Source organism: Spodoptera frugiperda, chromosome 28, assembly GCF_023101765.2.
Source record: "Spodoptera frugiperda isolate SF20-4 chromosome 28, AGI-APGP_CSIRO_Sfru_2.0, whole genome shotgun sequence".
Taxonomy (NCBI): domain Eukaryota; kingdom Metazoa; phylum Arthropoda; class Insecta; order Lepidoptera; family Noctuidae; genus Spodoptera; species Spodoptera frugiperda.
The window spans coordinates 11,522,156-11,540,318 of NC_064239.1; the positions used below are offsets into that span (position 1 = coordinate 11,522,156).

Genomic DNA, 18,163 nt, shown 5'->3' on the forward strand with positions numbered 1-18,163 from the left:
ATACTAGTACGTAAACATTCTAACTTAATTTTAAAAATAAGTACTTGCAAAACATCTTGATATTCGACACACTGAATATGTACTTTTCTTAAATATTTAATAACTGCATTAGCAACGTTACCCCACAGGATTTTCTCCTGTGTCGTAGGTGCGTTTACAAACAAACATACAAGTTCACATACACATGACACCCAGGCCCGAAACAACAATTTATGGATCCCACAAAGAGTTGCTCCGTGCGATAACCGAACCCGCCCCACGTTGAGCGGCAGCTAGTTACCCAGCCACCGTATTAACCGTGCAGTCGTTCAACAACGAAGATAAATATAAATCATATTGAAATGATCATATATACAATGTGATAGGGGTGAGACTTCTAACCCGTTAAGGCTGAGTACTACATCTAATTTTATCGACAAAAGTCGGGGGTCGAAGGGGTCGAATCCCCTCCCCCTAAAAATTATGGCTATTTTAATATTTTTTTTACTTTTTTTGATATCAAAGGTTGTATGCGTCGTAGAAACAAAAAAACGACAAACGGTAGCTAATAACCTTGGCTAACTAATTCATTACTTTTTTCATATGTTTGATAATGTTTTGGTGAGAAAAAAAATCAATTGTGAATTATGTTTACCGAAAAAATCGCTATTTTCCAATATTTTAAATTAGGGGTTCAAACCCTCATATTATTTTTTTTGTCGATAAAATTTGATGTAGTACTCAGCCTTAACGGGTTAGAAGTCCCACGCCTATCACATTGTATATGATAGAGTACATTTCCTTTAATTACAAGCCTAATTAAGAGAACTTTAGCTATATATTTGGCACACAGAGACTCTTCATAATACACCCACCAAATATTCTTTGATGCTTATAAACGCGCAAATACTTTAGTCATAACATTTCGAAATTAAATTGAATATTATTGCCAACAACTCCATGCCGAGCTGTCGTGAAATAATTCCTGTGTAAGGTATATATTAATATTAAATCCGAACTCAAATTGAATGGGGTGGAAAGCGGCAGGTATTAACAGAAACATGTGGAATTACATACGGCGAGTTTCGACGAACATTCCGAATTACTAGGTAATTGAATATTAGACGAAATTGTTGTTATTATTATTAGTATTAAGTAAGTATTACGTTTATCGTTTTGGTGTTATGTTTCGTGTTATTTTATTCGGATTTGTAAGTGGAATGATTGAGTTAAACCCGTGTAATAGGAAATGAACCTAATGTGTTATCAAATTGCTATTACTGAAAACTGGTACAGTACCCTTAGTATGAAGTTAGCTTTACGTTAAAGTATAGAAGAGCGAGAGGGCGTTCGACGCTCTGATTGGTTGGTTTATTAGACCCGGCCAATCAGAGCGCCGAATGCACTCTCGTTTCGATTACTTTAAACGTAAAGCTAACTCATATTAAGGGTACAGAATGATGTTTGAAACCTATGGATGCATTTATTAGTCATGTTATCTGAAGCTCTAGATCATAACATACATTGAACAAGCCAACCTTATCTTTATATTTATTTGGAAGATAAAATATTCTGTACATTGAAACGTTTCCAATCGATTGCCGCGAACATTATTTTTAAGCAACTGTCAGTACATATTTCACAGTTAGAATGGAATTTAAATTTCTCCGGAGTTCACCAGAGGGCGCGGCGCACTCAATCTTTCCCTGCCAAAATTCGACTTGGCATCAAAAATGTATGGTTACGAGGTATTGCATTATCGTCGAAGATCGCGGGATTTCAAGTTTCGTTTTCTCGCTAAATTTTCATGCTAATCTCTTGGTACAAGCGCGCTGATTTCAACGACATGAAATATTTGTTACCTGAGCGAGGCGAAGTGCGTCTTTATACTAAGATGTATGGAGACCGGAGACATTGCTCGCTCTCTCAATTATTACTGATTTAATGTCGCTTTTATTTTATCTTAAGCGAGACAAAATGTAGAAGTGTTTAAAGAACAAGAATCATAAATACTATCTAAATGTCATCAGTACGTTGTAATTGTAAGAAAAGTAAAAATACATTCCAGAACCATTTCAGTAGTCCAGCAACACAGTTCATTCCTCGCTCGTCTCCTACTACAAACTGAACAGTCTCGGCGCCTTTTCAATTTCGCCTCTCACCTGCCTCACTGGGGGATTGAGAGTCCCCCAAATGTTGGATTTTACGCGTAATACTCCCCTACACCGTGCATTGTGTACCGCACTCCTTTGACGTTGAAAATTTCACGTCTGTCTGTGCAAACGTTGACGTGCGTTTGTAGTTTTTTAATCGTCGTTCCTTCTGACCCTGTTTTTATGCTCATTTTTTCGGCCTGATTTTGGCGGCTCGGCACACAACAGCAAAATGCAGTAGCGCATAATTTGTACCAGTTTTTCGCGATGATTAGCCTTTCTGCTAGCTGTCAGTTCAACCGTACCCACAAAAGCTACGCGTTTTTCCGAGTTGTTATAACATTTTGTTTGCTTTAGTAAAGGATAAGCCCTTTTCCCGCGGGTGTCGTTACGAGTCGAGTGTAGTAAGTAATGGATTAAGTCAGGTATAGACAGCGGCGCGGCGGCCACACCGGTGCCCGATCAATGATCCACTTGATAAGCTCGGATTATGGTTTATCTCTTGTAATCGTTTGTTGGGATCGTTATGGGTTAAAGGCTATCGGCTTAAGTCGTGTAATTGGTGTTGTTTCAATGTGTGTATAGGTTCTTTATCCTGTGCTCTATATTCTGCAGGTGCTAATTTCGAAATGCGACAAAGCTCGGACCGCCGCAACGTGTTAATACATAGTTAAACTCTAAATCTAGGTCAGAACTCGCCACCGTTACTTCTCTGCTAATACACTTGTCAGGATCTCGGAAGATTTAACGCCATCAAAAATTCGTATGCATCGAAACGGAAAATGCTTTATGACCGACACTATACGAGGTCGAATGTCGTAAATTTCCGAGTTAGCCCCTCCACCGCCGAGCTTGGGTAGTTCAAAGAGTACATATTTCAGGATCACGCCTGGATTTCTAACGATACGCTCATGTGTACGACAATGCACTTCGATATTGTGCGATGCAAATTCGAACGTGATATGCGTCCGACAATAGAGATTTTGTTCGTTTAGTTTTCATTGCTCTTTTTTATTTACTACGAAAATAGTGTTTGAATTTAAGTGAGAGCGTTTGATACAAGATATAAGCTCTAGCGAATTACAGGATTCGCTTAATTAGATTGTTTGTTTTAAACTAAGGGCCCAAAGTTTCATTGCATGCTTAAAGAAAACATGTTTCCTCAATAACTCGAAACAGCATTTGGATAATGGTCTCGATGATAATAGCTGAACATTATTTAGCACTTAATGTGTGTCGTCACTGAATAGGTAATTTTTAACAGATTAAGGTTAAACGTTTTACTGACGAGTGTGTTTGATGTTTTAGAGGTTATCTTTATGAAATGTTACTTGTTCTTCGTGTCAATCTGTGGTATCTGACAACTTTTGTTATGTAATTTTTGTTGTCGAAACATTAAGCGCCTGTTTCACCACCTTCATGTAAGTGCCCGATAAACTTATGTGACAGATAGTGCATACAAATTACGTTCTTAATTCAAAGTTATCTAATACATAGCGGCTATCTAGACATTGTGAAACAAGTCCTTAGTTTTATTTTTTGACGTGCAAAACTGATGCGGTGCATTTTTGGTCTAGTCGAATTATATGACTTTAATCTATCTAAAGATTACCAGGAGTGTGTTAATTAAATTTGTAAACTGCCATTTTAATTTTCTTGCCAACTTTAATTTATACTTTATCATCCAATGACTAACGTTCATTTTTCTTGTTTGCCAACAGAACGCAAGTTATTCGTGGGCATGTTGAACAAGAAGTTGTCTGAGAACGATGTGAGGGCGCTGTTTGCTGGCCACGGTGCCATCGAGGAGTGCACCGTGCTGCGTGACGCGCAGGGCCAGAGCAAGGGCTGCGCGTTTGTCACATTTGTGTCGAAACAGGCCGCCATCGCCGCTATTAAGGTAAATGACATGATTATTTTGAAATAGTATGAACGTGTTGAGAGGCTCTAAAGCAGTGTGCAAGAATTATAGTAGGAAGAACTCTGTAGTTTCTACCTGTGTGTGTGTACCTACGTGTTACCTCCTGGGATTGTGGTATTCCCGTCGGACTAAGGTGAAGGAACGTGGGTCTGCCCTTTACGATTCTGCACCTAAAAATCCAAAAAATAAATTTATGGAGCCCATCGTGTGCGAGTGCCACTCGCATTAATCACGAATATTAGAGTTATTTTTGACTAAAAAGATATGTAAAAGTAATAGGATAAAACAACGTACGATTTGAATATAAAAATGTCCATGATCGTTTCCAGGCTTTACACCACAGTCAAACTATGGAAGGTTGTTCAGCGCCATTAGTAGTGAAATTCGCTGACACGCAAAAGGAGAAAGAACAAAAGAAATTGCAAGCCATGCAGGCGAGCCTTTGGGGGCTGACGGCACCCATTGCCCCGGCGACGTACCTCGCGTCGGAGGCAGCACTGTCGCCCGCAACACAACTGCAACTGCTGCAGCAACTGCAAGCCGTTGGGCTGCAACAGCAACTACTACAAGGCCAGGGGTCGACGCTGCTGCAAGGTAAACACTGCAACACATTAATTATGTAACCCTTTTGGTCAAATACTCAAACGTCACTCAATTTTAAGACGCTCTCAAAAATAGTTCTATCACTACAAATTCTTCATAAAATGAAAGAGATAGCACTATATTTAAGTACAACTTAAAATTGAGTAGCGTTTCAGTATTCGGGCTTTTATCTATTAATTTCTTATTCTTACGTAGGTGTCTAAACGCTTTTTTTCGGTTGTAGATGCTTTTTCAAAACTTATATTCCTTATCTTGTATTAACTAGTGTCTGTACAGTGTACATAAACAATTGTTTTCTATAACAGTTTTATAGGTACGATGTTGTTCTGTGTAAAATGATTTACAAAATGATGAATTTGTAACTTTTTATTTGACGTCACGATCTGACGCGTAAAAGTAAATATTTACGAAACAATTAATCATTGTTATGGCTTGATTGTGACGTTTATGATACCACAGATAACATTAAATCCCCCATCGTTATTTATAATCTTCCAGTTTTGTTTTGTTTTTTTTATTCTATACTAAGGAAACTTCAGAGAAATCCAAATTATTATGTAGACTATGACATAATAAAGTGCATCATAAGGCAAAATGAAATGACATCAACATATGACTTTATACAAAGAGCCAACAAGACCACTGGTTGGACTGGTTTCGGCTTATCAAGCCGTGACGCAGTGTTTTAATGATTCATTTAACCAAATGAACATTGTTTAATTAGTGATACACTCGTTTTTATGTTTTGTTTCCTTTCAACCTCATTTTACCTCATCCTTGGTGTTGCCGTTTTTAAAAATTATGCGCTGACTACACTAATTAGTGAATTAAACGTTGATGACGGCAACACCTTTCCCTTTTCCCGCCCCTTATTTTTGGTTCTATTTTTTTTTTATTTACACTACCCTTTTTTGTTGTCACATAGGCGTAAACTACCAAGATATTGGTTTCAATGGTGCAGGCCTGAGTGGGAGCACCGTGAGCGGAGTGGGCTCTTTAGGTGGGGGTGCGGCTGATCAGCTTGGGGGTCTTTTAGCCCCCGTGTCAGTGCAGAATCTAGCTGCGCTCGCGGCCATGACGCAGCCGCCGGTAGTGACGCAGGCCGCTGCCATCCAGCCTGCCAGCGCGCCCCAACAAGCTGCACCACCACTGTGTAAGTTGTTAATTTTTATTTGCATAGAGGCCAGTTTATTTTTATTTATCATTTCCGCCATTTTATGGCGAAGGTATTCGTTAGTATAGTCTTAAGTAGTTTTAAGTAGTAAATGTATGTAATTGTGTATCTATTGAAGTTTAAGAATTTAAAACTTGTGTAACATGATGAGTATGTATACTTAACTGTGTAGACTTCTATATATTTAAATAATGAAAACAAATAATAAAATATTGTCAGAGACCTTAACACGGCTGGGTTGTTGCTCATTTAACTTTATGGCGGTACTAAATTCTTGACCTACGTACCTAAATTAATATCGTGATGCAATTTACAACTACGCATTACGTCACCGTCAGAAACACCTATACAAAACGAAATAAAATATGTAAAAATGTCAAATCAAACTACCCAGAAGTGAAACCAAGGTTATTCTGAAAAAAATCTTTAACTCTGGAGTTTAACCGCCAAAATGTAGCAATATTTGACAGATTTTTGACAGATATTTGACATTTAGCTGTCACTGTCACCCAAATGGCTAAGACAATCTGTATTCAGCCTTGTTAAACTAACATTACAATTAAAAAGGAGAACATGTAACGATCTTTTTGTCCGCAAAACTTTCCTCTTTCAGGTTTCGTTTCGACTTAAAGTTAAAAAAAAAGTTAATTAACGATGAACATTTTTCACACTTCAGGTCTTCTCGGGAAGACTAACATCACAGGTAAAAATGCAATGAAATAAAAACGACATGATTGTGTGTGTTTTTTCATGGAATGAATTTTTTTAGCTTTTCTCGTAGATCCATGTGATAAATGAGTGAGAAATAATTCCTAATTCTGCTTGAACGGAACTCAAGTTTAAAATTAGAATTTCAAAGCGCCCAACTGGTTACATTTTTAAAATTACTATGTAAATACGTAATATTATGAAACAATACAGCACTGTCATAGGTCATTTTTTAAATGGGACAATGTTTCTAACATTTGCATAAATTATACTTTGAACGTTAGATATTTTATTGTTTTACTGTAGAATACCTATACCTTGAAGTTGAGTATTGTAATATTGAATGAAAAACAGACTGTTTACATGACAGCCAAGGCTGCAGACTTTGTTACAAGTATAATGGTAGATGTGCATCATTTATCACATGAATCTAGTTCTCGCCTGGTATGATTCTATGTTGGCATTGTACAGGTAGAATAATGTCTACCAACGCTTGCTTCGCAAAGGCTAACCTTTATAATAAAACCAATATAATATAATAGTTAGGTACCGTTAGAAAATGTAAATTCTCGGTTTTATTCTATTATTTTTCCGTATCTACTACGTTATTATTAGGATTTTTGTTCGATATTATTGAAACATTCGATGCCTTATTTATGTCCACATTTTCCGCTGATTGGAGTTTTTAATTAGAGCAGTAATAATAAATATGGTTGATTTATATTTAGCACAAACATAAATGTGAATATTAATAATTCTATTCGAATTGTGTCGTCATGAATATTGCTATCGAATATGTTCATCGAATGCGTTTTGATTTTTTTTCTGCAATTACAAATTCAGATAATTTTTTGTTCAAATAAATTGTAACAGTTTTTAAATGCTCCATAATTATGCATTACTTTGTAAATAAGTAGTAAATAACTGCGATAAAGATGAGTAGGTATTGTATGTAAAATTAACACTTTGATTGTTTCTGCATGAAAGTGCTAAAAACTAAATTTTTATTCTTGTTTTTTTTATGAGATTTTCGTGAGTGTTTATGTTAATGTGTTTCTTTTTATTTTATCTGTGTGAATGATTACTAATATTGTATGACACTGTCTATGGCATGCAGTGTTTGTATGTAGTTTGTATATTTTTTTTTGTGTTCCATTTGACAGTTTTGGCATTATACACGGATTACCTTTGCCCCAACTTTTTTTACTGTGTAATCTGTGTACTATTTATCCGACCATAAATAATTTAGTTTTAGGCAGCGATAACTTTAGGGCAAGGGAAATTTCAGAAGTAGTACCTAAACGTAACGGTTTTACAAAGTTAATGAGTAATGTTTTTGACGCTTCGAACGTAATCCTGTGCCGGTTTATGTTCAAAATAAATGTAGCTGCTCCTAAACCTTACCGTTTATTTAAGTGGCTACCATTAAACTAACGTGTATATTTTAGGTAGCGTAATTTGACAGCGATTTAAGCAATAAAATATATACGCTCGTTTTGTAATCCTTTTAGGTACTACTACCATTTTGCCCTTAGTATTTCTTCTTTGTATAGTTAGATTTTTATATCATTAGTTTTAATTTTTTTGGTAATATATATTTATATTTTTATCTTATTATTGTTATTAAATAGGTAGTTAAGTAAAGTAGTTTCGAAAATATATGGCTTAACATATTTCAGTTTTAATAGAAATTAATGGGCCACGTAACTTGATACTTCCAGCTACCATTAATCAAAAAATATACCTACCCGATTATGATGACACCTTCTAATGACAGTAACTGACTGACTGACAGCTCATTTTTTTCTTCTATAAATAGCTCTTGAGTCTTGTGTAAACATTACCAGAATAAAATAAATAAATAAAGGTCATTATAATTTAAAAATGGAATATGCAGCCAGTCATTTAAAATAAAAATGGCAATACAGATAAAGCTGCACATTCACGAATAAAACTTCCCATTTACAAATGTCAATTGCGAATAATTTTTAACAATAAATTTATAATTTCCAGGGTCCACAGCTGAGCCTCTAGGCTCGGCTTACGCCGCGCAATTCGGCACAGCTTTCGCCGCCGCTCCCCTAGGATCAGTGTTAGGGTCTGCTGCCGCCGCAGCCGCTGGGAAGCAGGTTGAAGGTACGGGTAATCTTTATTTTGCTGGTAAGTGTATAATAAGCCAGCACCTTGCAGGCGACCTTAAGGGAAAAGCATACATGCTACTTAACCATTAAAGACCATAATCGATTGGCCAATACCAAAGTTTATATCATGGTATTTGTGTATAGCGTGAAAGTTTTCGAAAACGCAGGTAAATCACCTTCCAAAAGTAGCCTGGTGCTTTACCCTTCTGGTCAATTCCCCTGGGTGTCGTAAAATATGTTAATTTAAGAGCTTTGGACGTACAATCCTCTTGGACTAGTTAAATTATTCCGTCTATAGGAAACTCTGCTCAGTTATGTTTTAACATAATAACTTTAGTGAGAAAGACATAGGCACAGTGCCTCGCGTGATACCTAAGCAATGAGTATCAATAACCGATAGTCTTCTAACATGCACGATTTAGGTCGTTCGTACATAAATTTTTGAACATGCGCCAAAGTTTGGCTAATCGCCAATTTCCTGTTCCAAACGTTAAGTCGGACTACATTGTTTTTTTTTATCTGCTTTGCCAGAGCGACTTCTGATCATAAAAAGATTCAGATATTTTGTCACGAAAGTGTCCAAGTAAAAAATTATAGCAGTAGGTCATCTGAATAGTCTGCTTTGCAAGATCACAAGTACCTGTTATTCTTAGGCACCTTGAGAGGGTAACAGAGTTGCAGTTACCGTTAGCCGACTGTTTGCCCAGTTATGTTATTAATCCACTCGTAATAAAGCATGGACGAATTTGCCAAATACTGGATAAAATTCAATCAAGCTATGTTTATGTGATCTAAAAACATGAAATATTTGTACTATTATAGTGAACACAGAACACTCGAATTCGTAGCATTAGAGACACCTGTTGATGGTACCCACATGACATGAATCGTTATTAACATTATCACCATACTTTAACGAGAAAACGGATCACCTGATGGTAAGCAATCGCCGCCGCCCATGGATACCCGAAACCCCAGAGGCGTTACAAGTGCCACCGGCCATCTGGGGGTTAGGAATTTAAGGGTTGTTGGGGAATCGGGGATTGGCGAGATTGGAAAGGCAGGAAATTGGGCCCCCGGTAACCTCACACTCACACAAGACACACAGCGTTGTTTCACGTCGGTTTTCTATGAGGCCGTGGTATCAATCCGGTCGAGCCGACCCATTCGTACCGAAGCATGGTTCTCCCACACTTAAAATGAAAATACTTTTCATGTCAGTTCAATAATAATGTACAAATATTTAGTATCCTCCTCCGCTCCTCCGGATATTTACCCTCACACACGATTTACTACTTCCACGACATGAATTTGGGTAACCTATTCTGGGCGGAAACTTAACAGCTGTTTTCAAAAGAAATCGACGAATTAAAAGTCAGTGTCCGATTACATTGTTAGTGTGACTCACCGATTTCTGTTCTGGAAAGAACGTGAAGCATGAATACTTTTTGTATGAAATCTTTATGTTTTTTCTTATTTATTTTCTGGCCAATATAACCAGATGTTACAACAGTACAGTTGAAGATTTTTTTGTGTCAGAATTAATTGTCACCTACATGTGTTTTGCTAACTACTCGTATTACGTCCTACTAATTAACTTTTCAATGTTTTCAGCGCTGTTGTAACTAAACTTGTATCTGAACTTTGTTCGGCAGGTCCTGAAGGCGGGAACCTGTTCATATACCACCTGCCTCAGGAGTTCACCGACACGGACCTGGCGTCCACCTTCCTGCCGTTCGGCCACGTGATATCGGCTAAAGTGTTCATAGACAAACAGACGAACCTGTCAAAGTGCTTCGGTTTTGTCTCGTACGACAACGCGGCGTCCGCGCAGGCTGCCATACAGGCCATGAACGGTTTCCAAATAGGTACAAAGAGACTCAAAGTTCAGTTGAAACGTTCTAAAGAACTATCGAGACCGTATTAAATATTCCAGAACTCGTTCCTAGTGAATTTACAAAAAAAAAGAGTAAAACAAACTTTTGCAAAGAGGTTGTAAGATTCCGAACGTTTGTTGTGATGTATCCGGTGCACTTGAACTGACTTGTTTGGTAAGGTACGTTCGCAACGGTCGAGTCCACGTGCACAGTTGTTAACTAAATAAGAATAACGTTAAGGTTTGTGTCAAAGGATTTATCGTTTCCAAAGTATTCCCCAAATTGTTTATTATATTATTATAATTATTATTTTCTTAACATTTAAGTTTTAGTCACATTAAGCATAAGTTAAAGGATCGATACATTTCGCAAGCGCCAAAGAGCTGGTGATTTTGAATGATTACCATAATGTGTACACAATCATAATGTAACTGGCGAGGAAATTGTTTACTCATACACAAAAATGTAATTTTCATTATCCAAAGTCTCGGTCGGTATCGAGGTACCGAGTACCGATTAGTATTCGCTTATACACCGTTAAGTTCATTAGAACAATTACTTATTATTATAATAATTTTTATTATTGTTACAGTTATTTTATTTTCTTTTATTTTATGTTACCAACTTGATAGTTAATTGTAAAATATTACCTATAACCTAATTATTGTGGCCATTGTCAGTTTTGCAGTCAACTTTTTTTTCGTTTAAAATTTTAAGTGTTTAGATTAACGAAGTGATCTCAAAGTGATCAGTGTATTTATTATTTACATTACTTGTTGTCAAATAGTGTACTTAACATGGACGTGCGTGGATCCCATCCATGCCCCGTCCGTAATCTAACTGCCTGGCAAGAAGATACTTCAAATATTTCAGAAATTCGTCCATTTTTTTCTATTCATTAACCAATTTATCAATCGGATGTATACTTCAAATACATAATGTATTATTATTAAGTTTAAACTATCACTTTATGAGCAACGAACACAAGGAAAATTATAAATATAAGTTTACTATTCTCTAGGTAAGATCAAAATTGACGCGAATAGGTAACTCTAAGCAACTTTACCGTTACTTCGCACGATGTTCGAATAATGAATTGTGTGTCGAACGGACGGTTACAGAATTACGAATAACTTTCATGAATAACATTCTGGAATATTTGAAATATCTTTCGGGCTTTACTTAACCTACTATTGTGCTTGTTTTGTGTAATTAAATGTAATACTTTAACACAGTCAACAACTATTTAACTAACATTCTTTAACATATCGAACACTGGCCCTTTAGTCAAAAATTTTTGTTAGCGTAATAAGTATTTAATTATAGAAATATTTTCGTATGTAAGTTTTTGGTATTTCATTCTACTTCTTAAAATATGTTTCTATTGAATACTGTTCGTCACTATTTACCTAATAGTCACCGGCACATTTTGATTGTTTCATATTTTTGTAATGTTTACGGGCTGTTTGTCACGGGGAAATATTCCATCGTTATAACACAAACACCTATTGCAAATGTACACAAAAAGTTAAGTTTTAAAGTGGAAAACGCCATAAGCATTATATTGTGCGCCGTAACATTTTGACCCCACGTCAAAATTACATATTCCAAGAAATCAATCTTAAGTTAAGTATACTTATTAAATTACTACTTACTGTTTGTTTTACGCAAAACTGTGACTTCAACCGAACACGCTACTTACAATATTCACCCGTGACACTGCCCGCAAATATAAAATGTTTACCTTCTATTATTAAATTAGCTATTAAATTAAGTATTAATTATGTTTATTACTTGATTACGACCATTTTTATTGTTATAAAAACGCTCAATAGGTGAGAAATAAGGGAATTAATTTATCACTGGGGGAACACTGAATATTTATTTTTAATTTCTATTCGTTTATGAAAATAATTAAGTTTATTTGTCGATCGATTTAATTATTTTTGTTAATAACTTGTGCCAATGCGTTTGTTTCAAAAAAAGAGCTACGACCAATCATAAAATCTATTAATGTGGATTTCTTTAGATGTAATTAGTGATGTACAAAGTCAGTCTTGCATCAAGACGAAGTTAGCAAGACGTGAGAGACAATGCGAGGAAAGATATATCCGTTTATTTATTCGACCCGGAACGAACCGCTGCCGTCACGCAGGTTGTACGGTTCTCAATTACTTATTTACTTACTTTGCGCATCACTAATCATTATAATTTTCTAAAAGAACTGATGTAGAGAGAGCATCAACATTATAACTTAATTAAATTTAGTTGAGTATTATTAATTATTATTATACAAAAAGTTTATCAAGATGGGTCTATATTATTTAGTTTAATTTAGTCAACGTTTTTGATGTCTAATGAAAGACAATACCTAGACTGAATAAGTTTCCTTCTTAGATGTTACAGCGATACAATTTTTGTCTTGTGATTCCTTTAGTAAGTTCAGTAGTACGACACTGTAAACATCTATTTTCTTCGTCTTGCAAATGTTATTTTCTTGTTGTTAAGGTAAATAAATTATTATAAAGGCATGTACGTATTGTTAAAAGTGGACATTGGGAATATATAGAGTAAATGGAGCTACGATCCTCGACACGAACACTCGTTTAGTCTCCTAAAGGTGCGTCTGTATTATTGGTGGGACTGCGGTGTAGTTGCTACTTATTTTTTCGAGACTCTTCTGTGTTGAGACCTTTGGATCGTGTAAATAGTAAGTAAATACGTTTAAGTAAACGCATTGCTTTCGCAGTCTGCATTCCCACGAATAATACAAGCGAGCCCCCAACGTGTGATCTAGATAGACGTCAAAAATATTGTGAATAGAATTTTTTACCTACAATTTTCTAGGTGTTTGACGGGGAACCTTATTGTTGCTATTGCCTAAGTTTTATACCACCAAATGATTGGAAAATGCGTTAACTTTAAAGGCATCTTTATTTGAGATAATTATGAGTATCGATGGTGACCCTTGAGTTACCGACAGCTTGCTTCTATCGAGATTCGGACCAACCCACATACAATTTGGATGCCACCTTTCAACCCTTGAGGAAACTTGGTAGACTCAAAAGAGCATCGATTCGTAATCTGCGGTTGGTTCGAATATCGATACATCTTGACGATCACTGTCGCCAAGAGCCTGTAATGTTACCGATCAAATGCCATAAGCTTATTTTCAAGCTCAACGTTTTTCTAAGCATTTTATTATAAATGTCGCCTGATGCTTAACAAATTTATTTACCTATAAAACTAGTAGCTATGTAAAAAACCTGGTTATGTCAAAGAACAATGATTTGTTTGATGAATTTCTTGCTGAGACCATCCGACGCGTAAGTCCTCGCAAATTTTATAAAAAAAAACTAGAAGTCATTTTTTGTGACGTATGTTTTTGTAAAAAAAATGTGGAGGATTGAAATTATCATTGATGCGTCTCATGTACTATGGAAATCTGTGAATTAATTATTTATGCCCAGATTCTTACACCTACTTACTTCTGTATCTACTTACATTAATTTCTAATAAGAAAAACAATCTTAAATGTGAGCTTAGCCGACTTTATTAGACTTTTCGAATATACCCAAGTATATTCAAAAATTAATATTTTATGTAATCTTCGATTCAAAATTCGAAAATTGGAATAGATTTTTTGAATGTTGACTATTGATTCTATAACAACATGGAGTCTGGGTGCATTATGCAATCTATTGTTTTTTTTTTTAATTGTATTCTTTATAAGGCAAAGATAAGCTTGATAGTTTATATCGAGTCACGGTATTTAAAACAGCATACTATCTAAAATTGAAGCAAGAAAATAAAAATTATTTTTACATTCTCGCGGCACCACACTAGATATAAAATTGGTATGGAAAATTATAAAAGAACTGTTTTATACAAACACCCGTTTTGTTGATATGAATGTAAATAAATGTCAAGTTAAAACTAATGTGTTTAATTTTTTTATCCTACTACAACCTAGTTTGCGACAGAGCCCTATACTACGATAAAACCTTATGTTACATAGAGCTTAGCCTGCTACAATAAATTTATGCTACGACTGAGTTCTATACTACAAGACAATCCTACGCTATCACTGAGCTCTATGCTACTACAAAACCTTACGGTACGACTAAGGGCGATAAAAATTTGTAATGACTGAGCAGTATGCTACGATACACCTCTGTGCTCCAACTGAGCGCTGTACTAGTATAAAAATCTATGTTACTATTGAGCCCTATGCTACAACGTAGCACTATGCTACAAGTGAGCCCTATGCTACGACTGAGGTCTATGCGACGACTGAGCCCCATGCTACGACGTAGCACTTTGCTAGGACAGACTTATGCTACGTGTGCTACACACAACTGAGCCCTTCGCTACTTATTCTACATTTGGTACAACAAAACGCTATACTAAAATAAAATTCTACGTCACGAGCCACCACTGAACCCTTTGCTACGACGTAGTACTATGCTACTAAGCCTTATGTTGCGAATTTACGACAATACGCTAAACTACGACGAAAACCTATGTTACGATTGAGCCCTATACTACGACTGAGCCCTATGCTACAACTTAGCCCTATGCTACGATTGAGCCCTCTGCTACGACTGAGCCCTATGCTACGACTGAACCCTATGCTACGACGTAGCACTATGCTAGGATAGACCTATGCTACGTGTGCTACACACGACTGAGCCCTTTGCTACGACGAAGCACTATGCTACTACAGCGTTATGCTACAAAGCGGTACCTATGCTACGATAAAAGACAAAACTACGCTACTTATGCTATAAATTATTTTCTACGTATATACTTATTACTTATTGCTACGATACGTTACAATTACAGTTTAAGCCTATATTAATTTTCAAAAAACAACTCCTTTCTATATTAAAACTAAAAGAAAGCTAAAAAATAACCGAAGTTTCCAACCACCTTACTCCAGACAGCGGAGATACCCGGCAAGACGTATTTTATGTTAGATGGAACCACTTTTAAAATCTCAAACATCTGGATTGTCGCATGGTCTCAATTTTTTCGCAAGTTTGACTGCTGTACGAGCAATGTCAGGTTAGATAGACTTCGAGTGTCAATATACCTATGATTAATGGTTCACCCCTACTATACTGAACTCATAACAACATGTGAACGTAAGAAAAGTTGTATCACACTGTACAAATGGATCTTAGCCTATATTACCTCCGGTTTACCGAGGCTCGGCCTTGAAAAGCAGGAGAAAGAACGGGGTGGTTTTTAGTCAGTAAGAGTTTGTAACTCCTTCTCGCCCCGCCCAAAGTGGGAGAAATCATGAGATGTTTTCCCCCTTAAATAAAGATTATCATTTTAGAAGAGTTCAAAACTAGATTTCATTTAGATTTAGCGATACATGCTCAATCCAAAATCTTTGTAGTATATAAATTGATTTGAATATTTTAAATAAGATTAGTTAAAATTCAAAAACAAAACACTTAAAATAATAAATAAACTATTTATTTATCACTTATCACAATCACAACATCAATCGTTGCCATACTTTTCAGTAGTTTTCTCCTTAAAAGACTTGATTTCATCTTCTTTTTTTTCTTGTGTGGCCTCTGGGCTTTCTAGGACCGTCTTGACAGATTTGATGAGACCTGTGTTGTCGGCTAAAGGTAGTATATCACATATGAGGGGGGACTCTACGCCTAGAATGTAGTGGCATGTTCTAGGTTCCAATAGGTAGAGGGACACTTGAGCTGGACTCGAGGAGTTTTCTAGACATTTTAGCTTAACTTCAGTCTGTCTAGGTTTGCCCGTTTTGTCGCAGATATCCCCGTTTGAGTAGAAGTGGGACACTGATGTGCGGTATTCTGAAAAAAAAAGAAAATTCATAAGCCAATCTTACTAATAAATGCGAAAGTTTGTGTGTATGTTTATTACTCAATCACGTCAAAATGGCTGAAGGGATCGAGATGTAACAGGTGGGAATAACACATACAACTTTTAATCCCACGAAACCGCGAGCGAAGCCACTGACAAAAAAGTAGTAGCCATAAAAATTAAGAAAAATGACATTACTTTCTAAACGACATTAACGTTTAGACTTTCAGAACAATCTCATTATCAATTTAGGCCGTGTTGACCCAAACCACTCCCGAAAAAGTAAAAACGGTAATCTAAAACAAGCAAAATTCGTCTTTATTACAACTACACTAAAGTTTATACATACCAACAGGTTTAGGCGCCTTTCCCTTGTTCTCCTTGATCCAATCAAGATGGGCCTTCTCATCGAACTTGCCTAGCAAGAGTGTGGTCTTCTCACCCGTGCGGTCCACGTGGTACTGGACCACGTGCTTGCCGTAACAGAACTCGTACTTCCACCATCCTGTACCCTGGAATCAGTAGTAGTGTGTTCAATTCCTTGAAAAAGAACTACATGCTGTTTTATCCTCCGAAGTGGTGGAAAAAGATGTAGATCAGTAATTTTACAACAAAATTTTCTCAGTTAGTTATAAAATACAATAGCAGGTGAAGAGCAAACCTAATGTCCTATAACAATTTCAGACTCAGGTGTATGAGAATTTAAAAAACCGAAAACACACTCTATTTTATGATAAGCCGGCACTTAATCGGTGCTTCTGAAAATCGACATAATAATAAAAAATGTGAAATTTAATTATAGGTACTATCGATGGTAGCATCCTGCATATGAAAAGAGTTTTATAAAAGAGTTTGTTTGAGTTTGAGTTAAATAACTTGAAAGTATGTTAAGTGGTATTGTAAATTAAATCGTATATGGTTGAATTTCGACCACTAGGCGACCACTAGTCATAATAATTATACCCTTAAAAAAATCAGTAAAGCAATATTAAAAACAAACTTACACCATTGAGACAATTCTCCCCATTCAAGAACGCTCGTACAGGCGAGTCATCAGTTATGACAGGCGCCGGTTTATCAGACAACAGCGGCTTGCTATCCTCAACCAAATCCTCATCTTCATTCAATGGATGCAGCTCAAATTTGAGATGCGTTTCACCATCCTGCAAGTATAGGAGTTATTAAGAACAATGGTGGTTGGTTGGCATAGATTAAGGTAGTTCTATGCCAATGTATGCCCCCAATAAGCTTAAGCACGTGTGCTGTATTTGATGTATCATATTTTGAGTAGCCCAAAGCTTAATTTTTGTAATCGTTTTATTTTTGTATTATAAATATCGTGAGACATTTATTGTCTAAATATGTATGTCGTATAACTGTTCAGTGCAGTACTTTGGCTGGCAGAGCAAGCCAAATCAGGGGCCATAGCACATAGTCATGAGCAGCAGTCTCGGCGAGTGTCGCTGATGTTAATTGACTGAGCTAATGACTACGGACCCCGGTGTAACTTGAAACTAGTTGAGTTACCTTTTCGAACAGTTAGCCGTACGAAGTACGACATATGTACGTCACTTATTTTATTGTACCAGATCCTAAACCTACATCAGGCACCGAGAGACGAGCAGCATTATCAATAACAACGACCCAACTGCGCCCCCAAGCCGCCTGCTAAACCTGGGGATTCTGGCATTTCTCACAAACTTAACTCGCCCTTTAAGTAGTAGTAGTACGTAGTAGACTAGTTAATTTAT

The 18,163-nt window shown here is 36.3% G+C and overlaps 2 protein-coding genes across 31 annotated transcripts in view; one reads left to right on the forward strand and one right to left on the reverse strand.

Moving 5' to 3' along the window:
• LOC118265585 (CUGBP Elav-like family member 1) overlaps positions 1-14,492 on the forward strand; it is a 405,267-nt gene extending 390,775 nt beyond the window's left edge. For 20 of the 26 annotated variants that reach the window (XM_050705784.1, XM_050705791.1, XM_050705796.1 and 17 more), the window contains 6 exons: positions 3,854-4,032; positions 4,383-4,647; positions 5,582-5,809; positions 6,507-6,533; positions 8,552-8,698; positions 10,335-14,492. In XM_050705784.1, coding sequence (XP_050561741.1) covers positions 3,854-4,032; positions 4,383-4,647; positions 5,582-5,809; positions 6,507-6,533; positions 8,552-8,698; positions 10,335-10,606 — 1,118 coding nt within the window. In that variant the 3' untranslated portion in view covers positions 10,607-14,492. The remainder of the gene's footprint in view (positions 1-3,853; positions 4,033-4,382; positions 4,648-5,581; positions 5,810-6,506; positions 6,534-8,551; positions 8,699-10,334) is intronic. The other 6 variants (XM_050705795.1, XM_050705798.1, XM_050705787.1 and 3 more) reach the window with 5 other exon arrangements.
• The window catches only part of LOC118265497 (endoplasmic reticulum lectin 1), a 132,124-nt gene that overhangs the window by 110,379 nt on the left and 3,582 nt on the right, over positions 1-18,163 (reverse strand). For 4 of the 5 annotated variants that reach the window (XM_050705808.1, XM_035578398.2, XM_035578396.2 and 1 more), the window contains 3 exons: positions 17,417-17,575; positions 16,762-16,924; positions 16,028-16,402 (listed from right to left, as the gene is read on the reverse strand). In XM_050705808.1, coding sequence (XP_050561765.1) covers positions 16,071-16,402; positions 16,762-16,924; positions 17,417-17,575 — 654 coding nt within the window. In that variant the 3' untranslated portion in view covers positions 16,028-16,070. Of the gene's footprint in view, positions 1-16,027; positions 16,403-16,761; positions 16,925-17,416; positions 17,576-18,163 lie in introns of those variants that run through there. The other variant, XM_050705809.1, reaches the window with a different exon arrangement.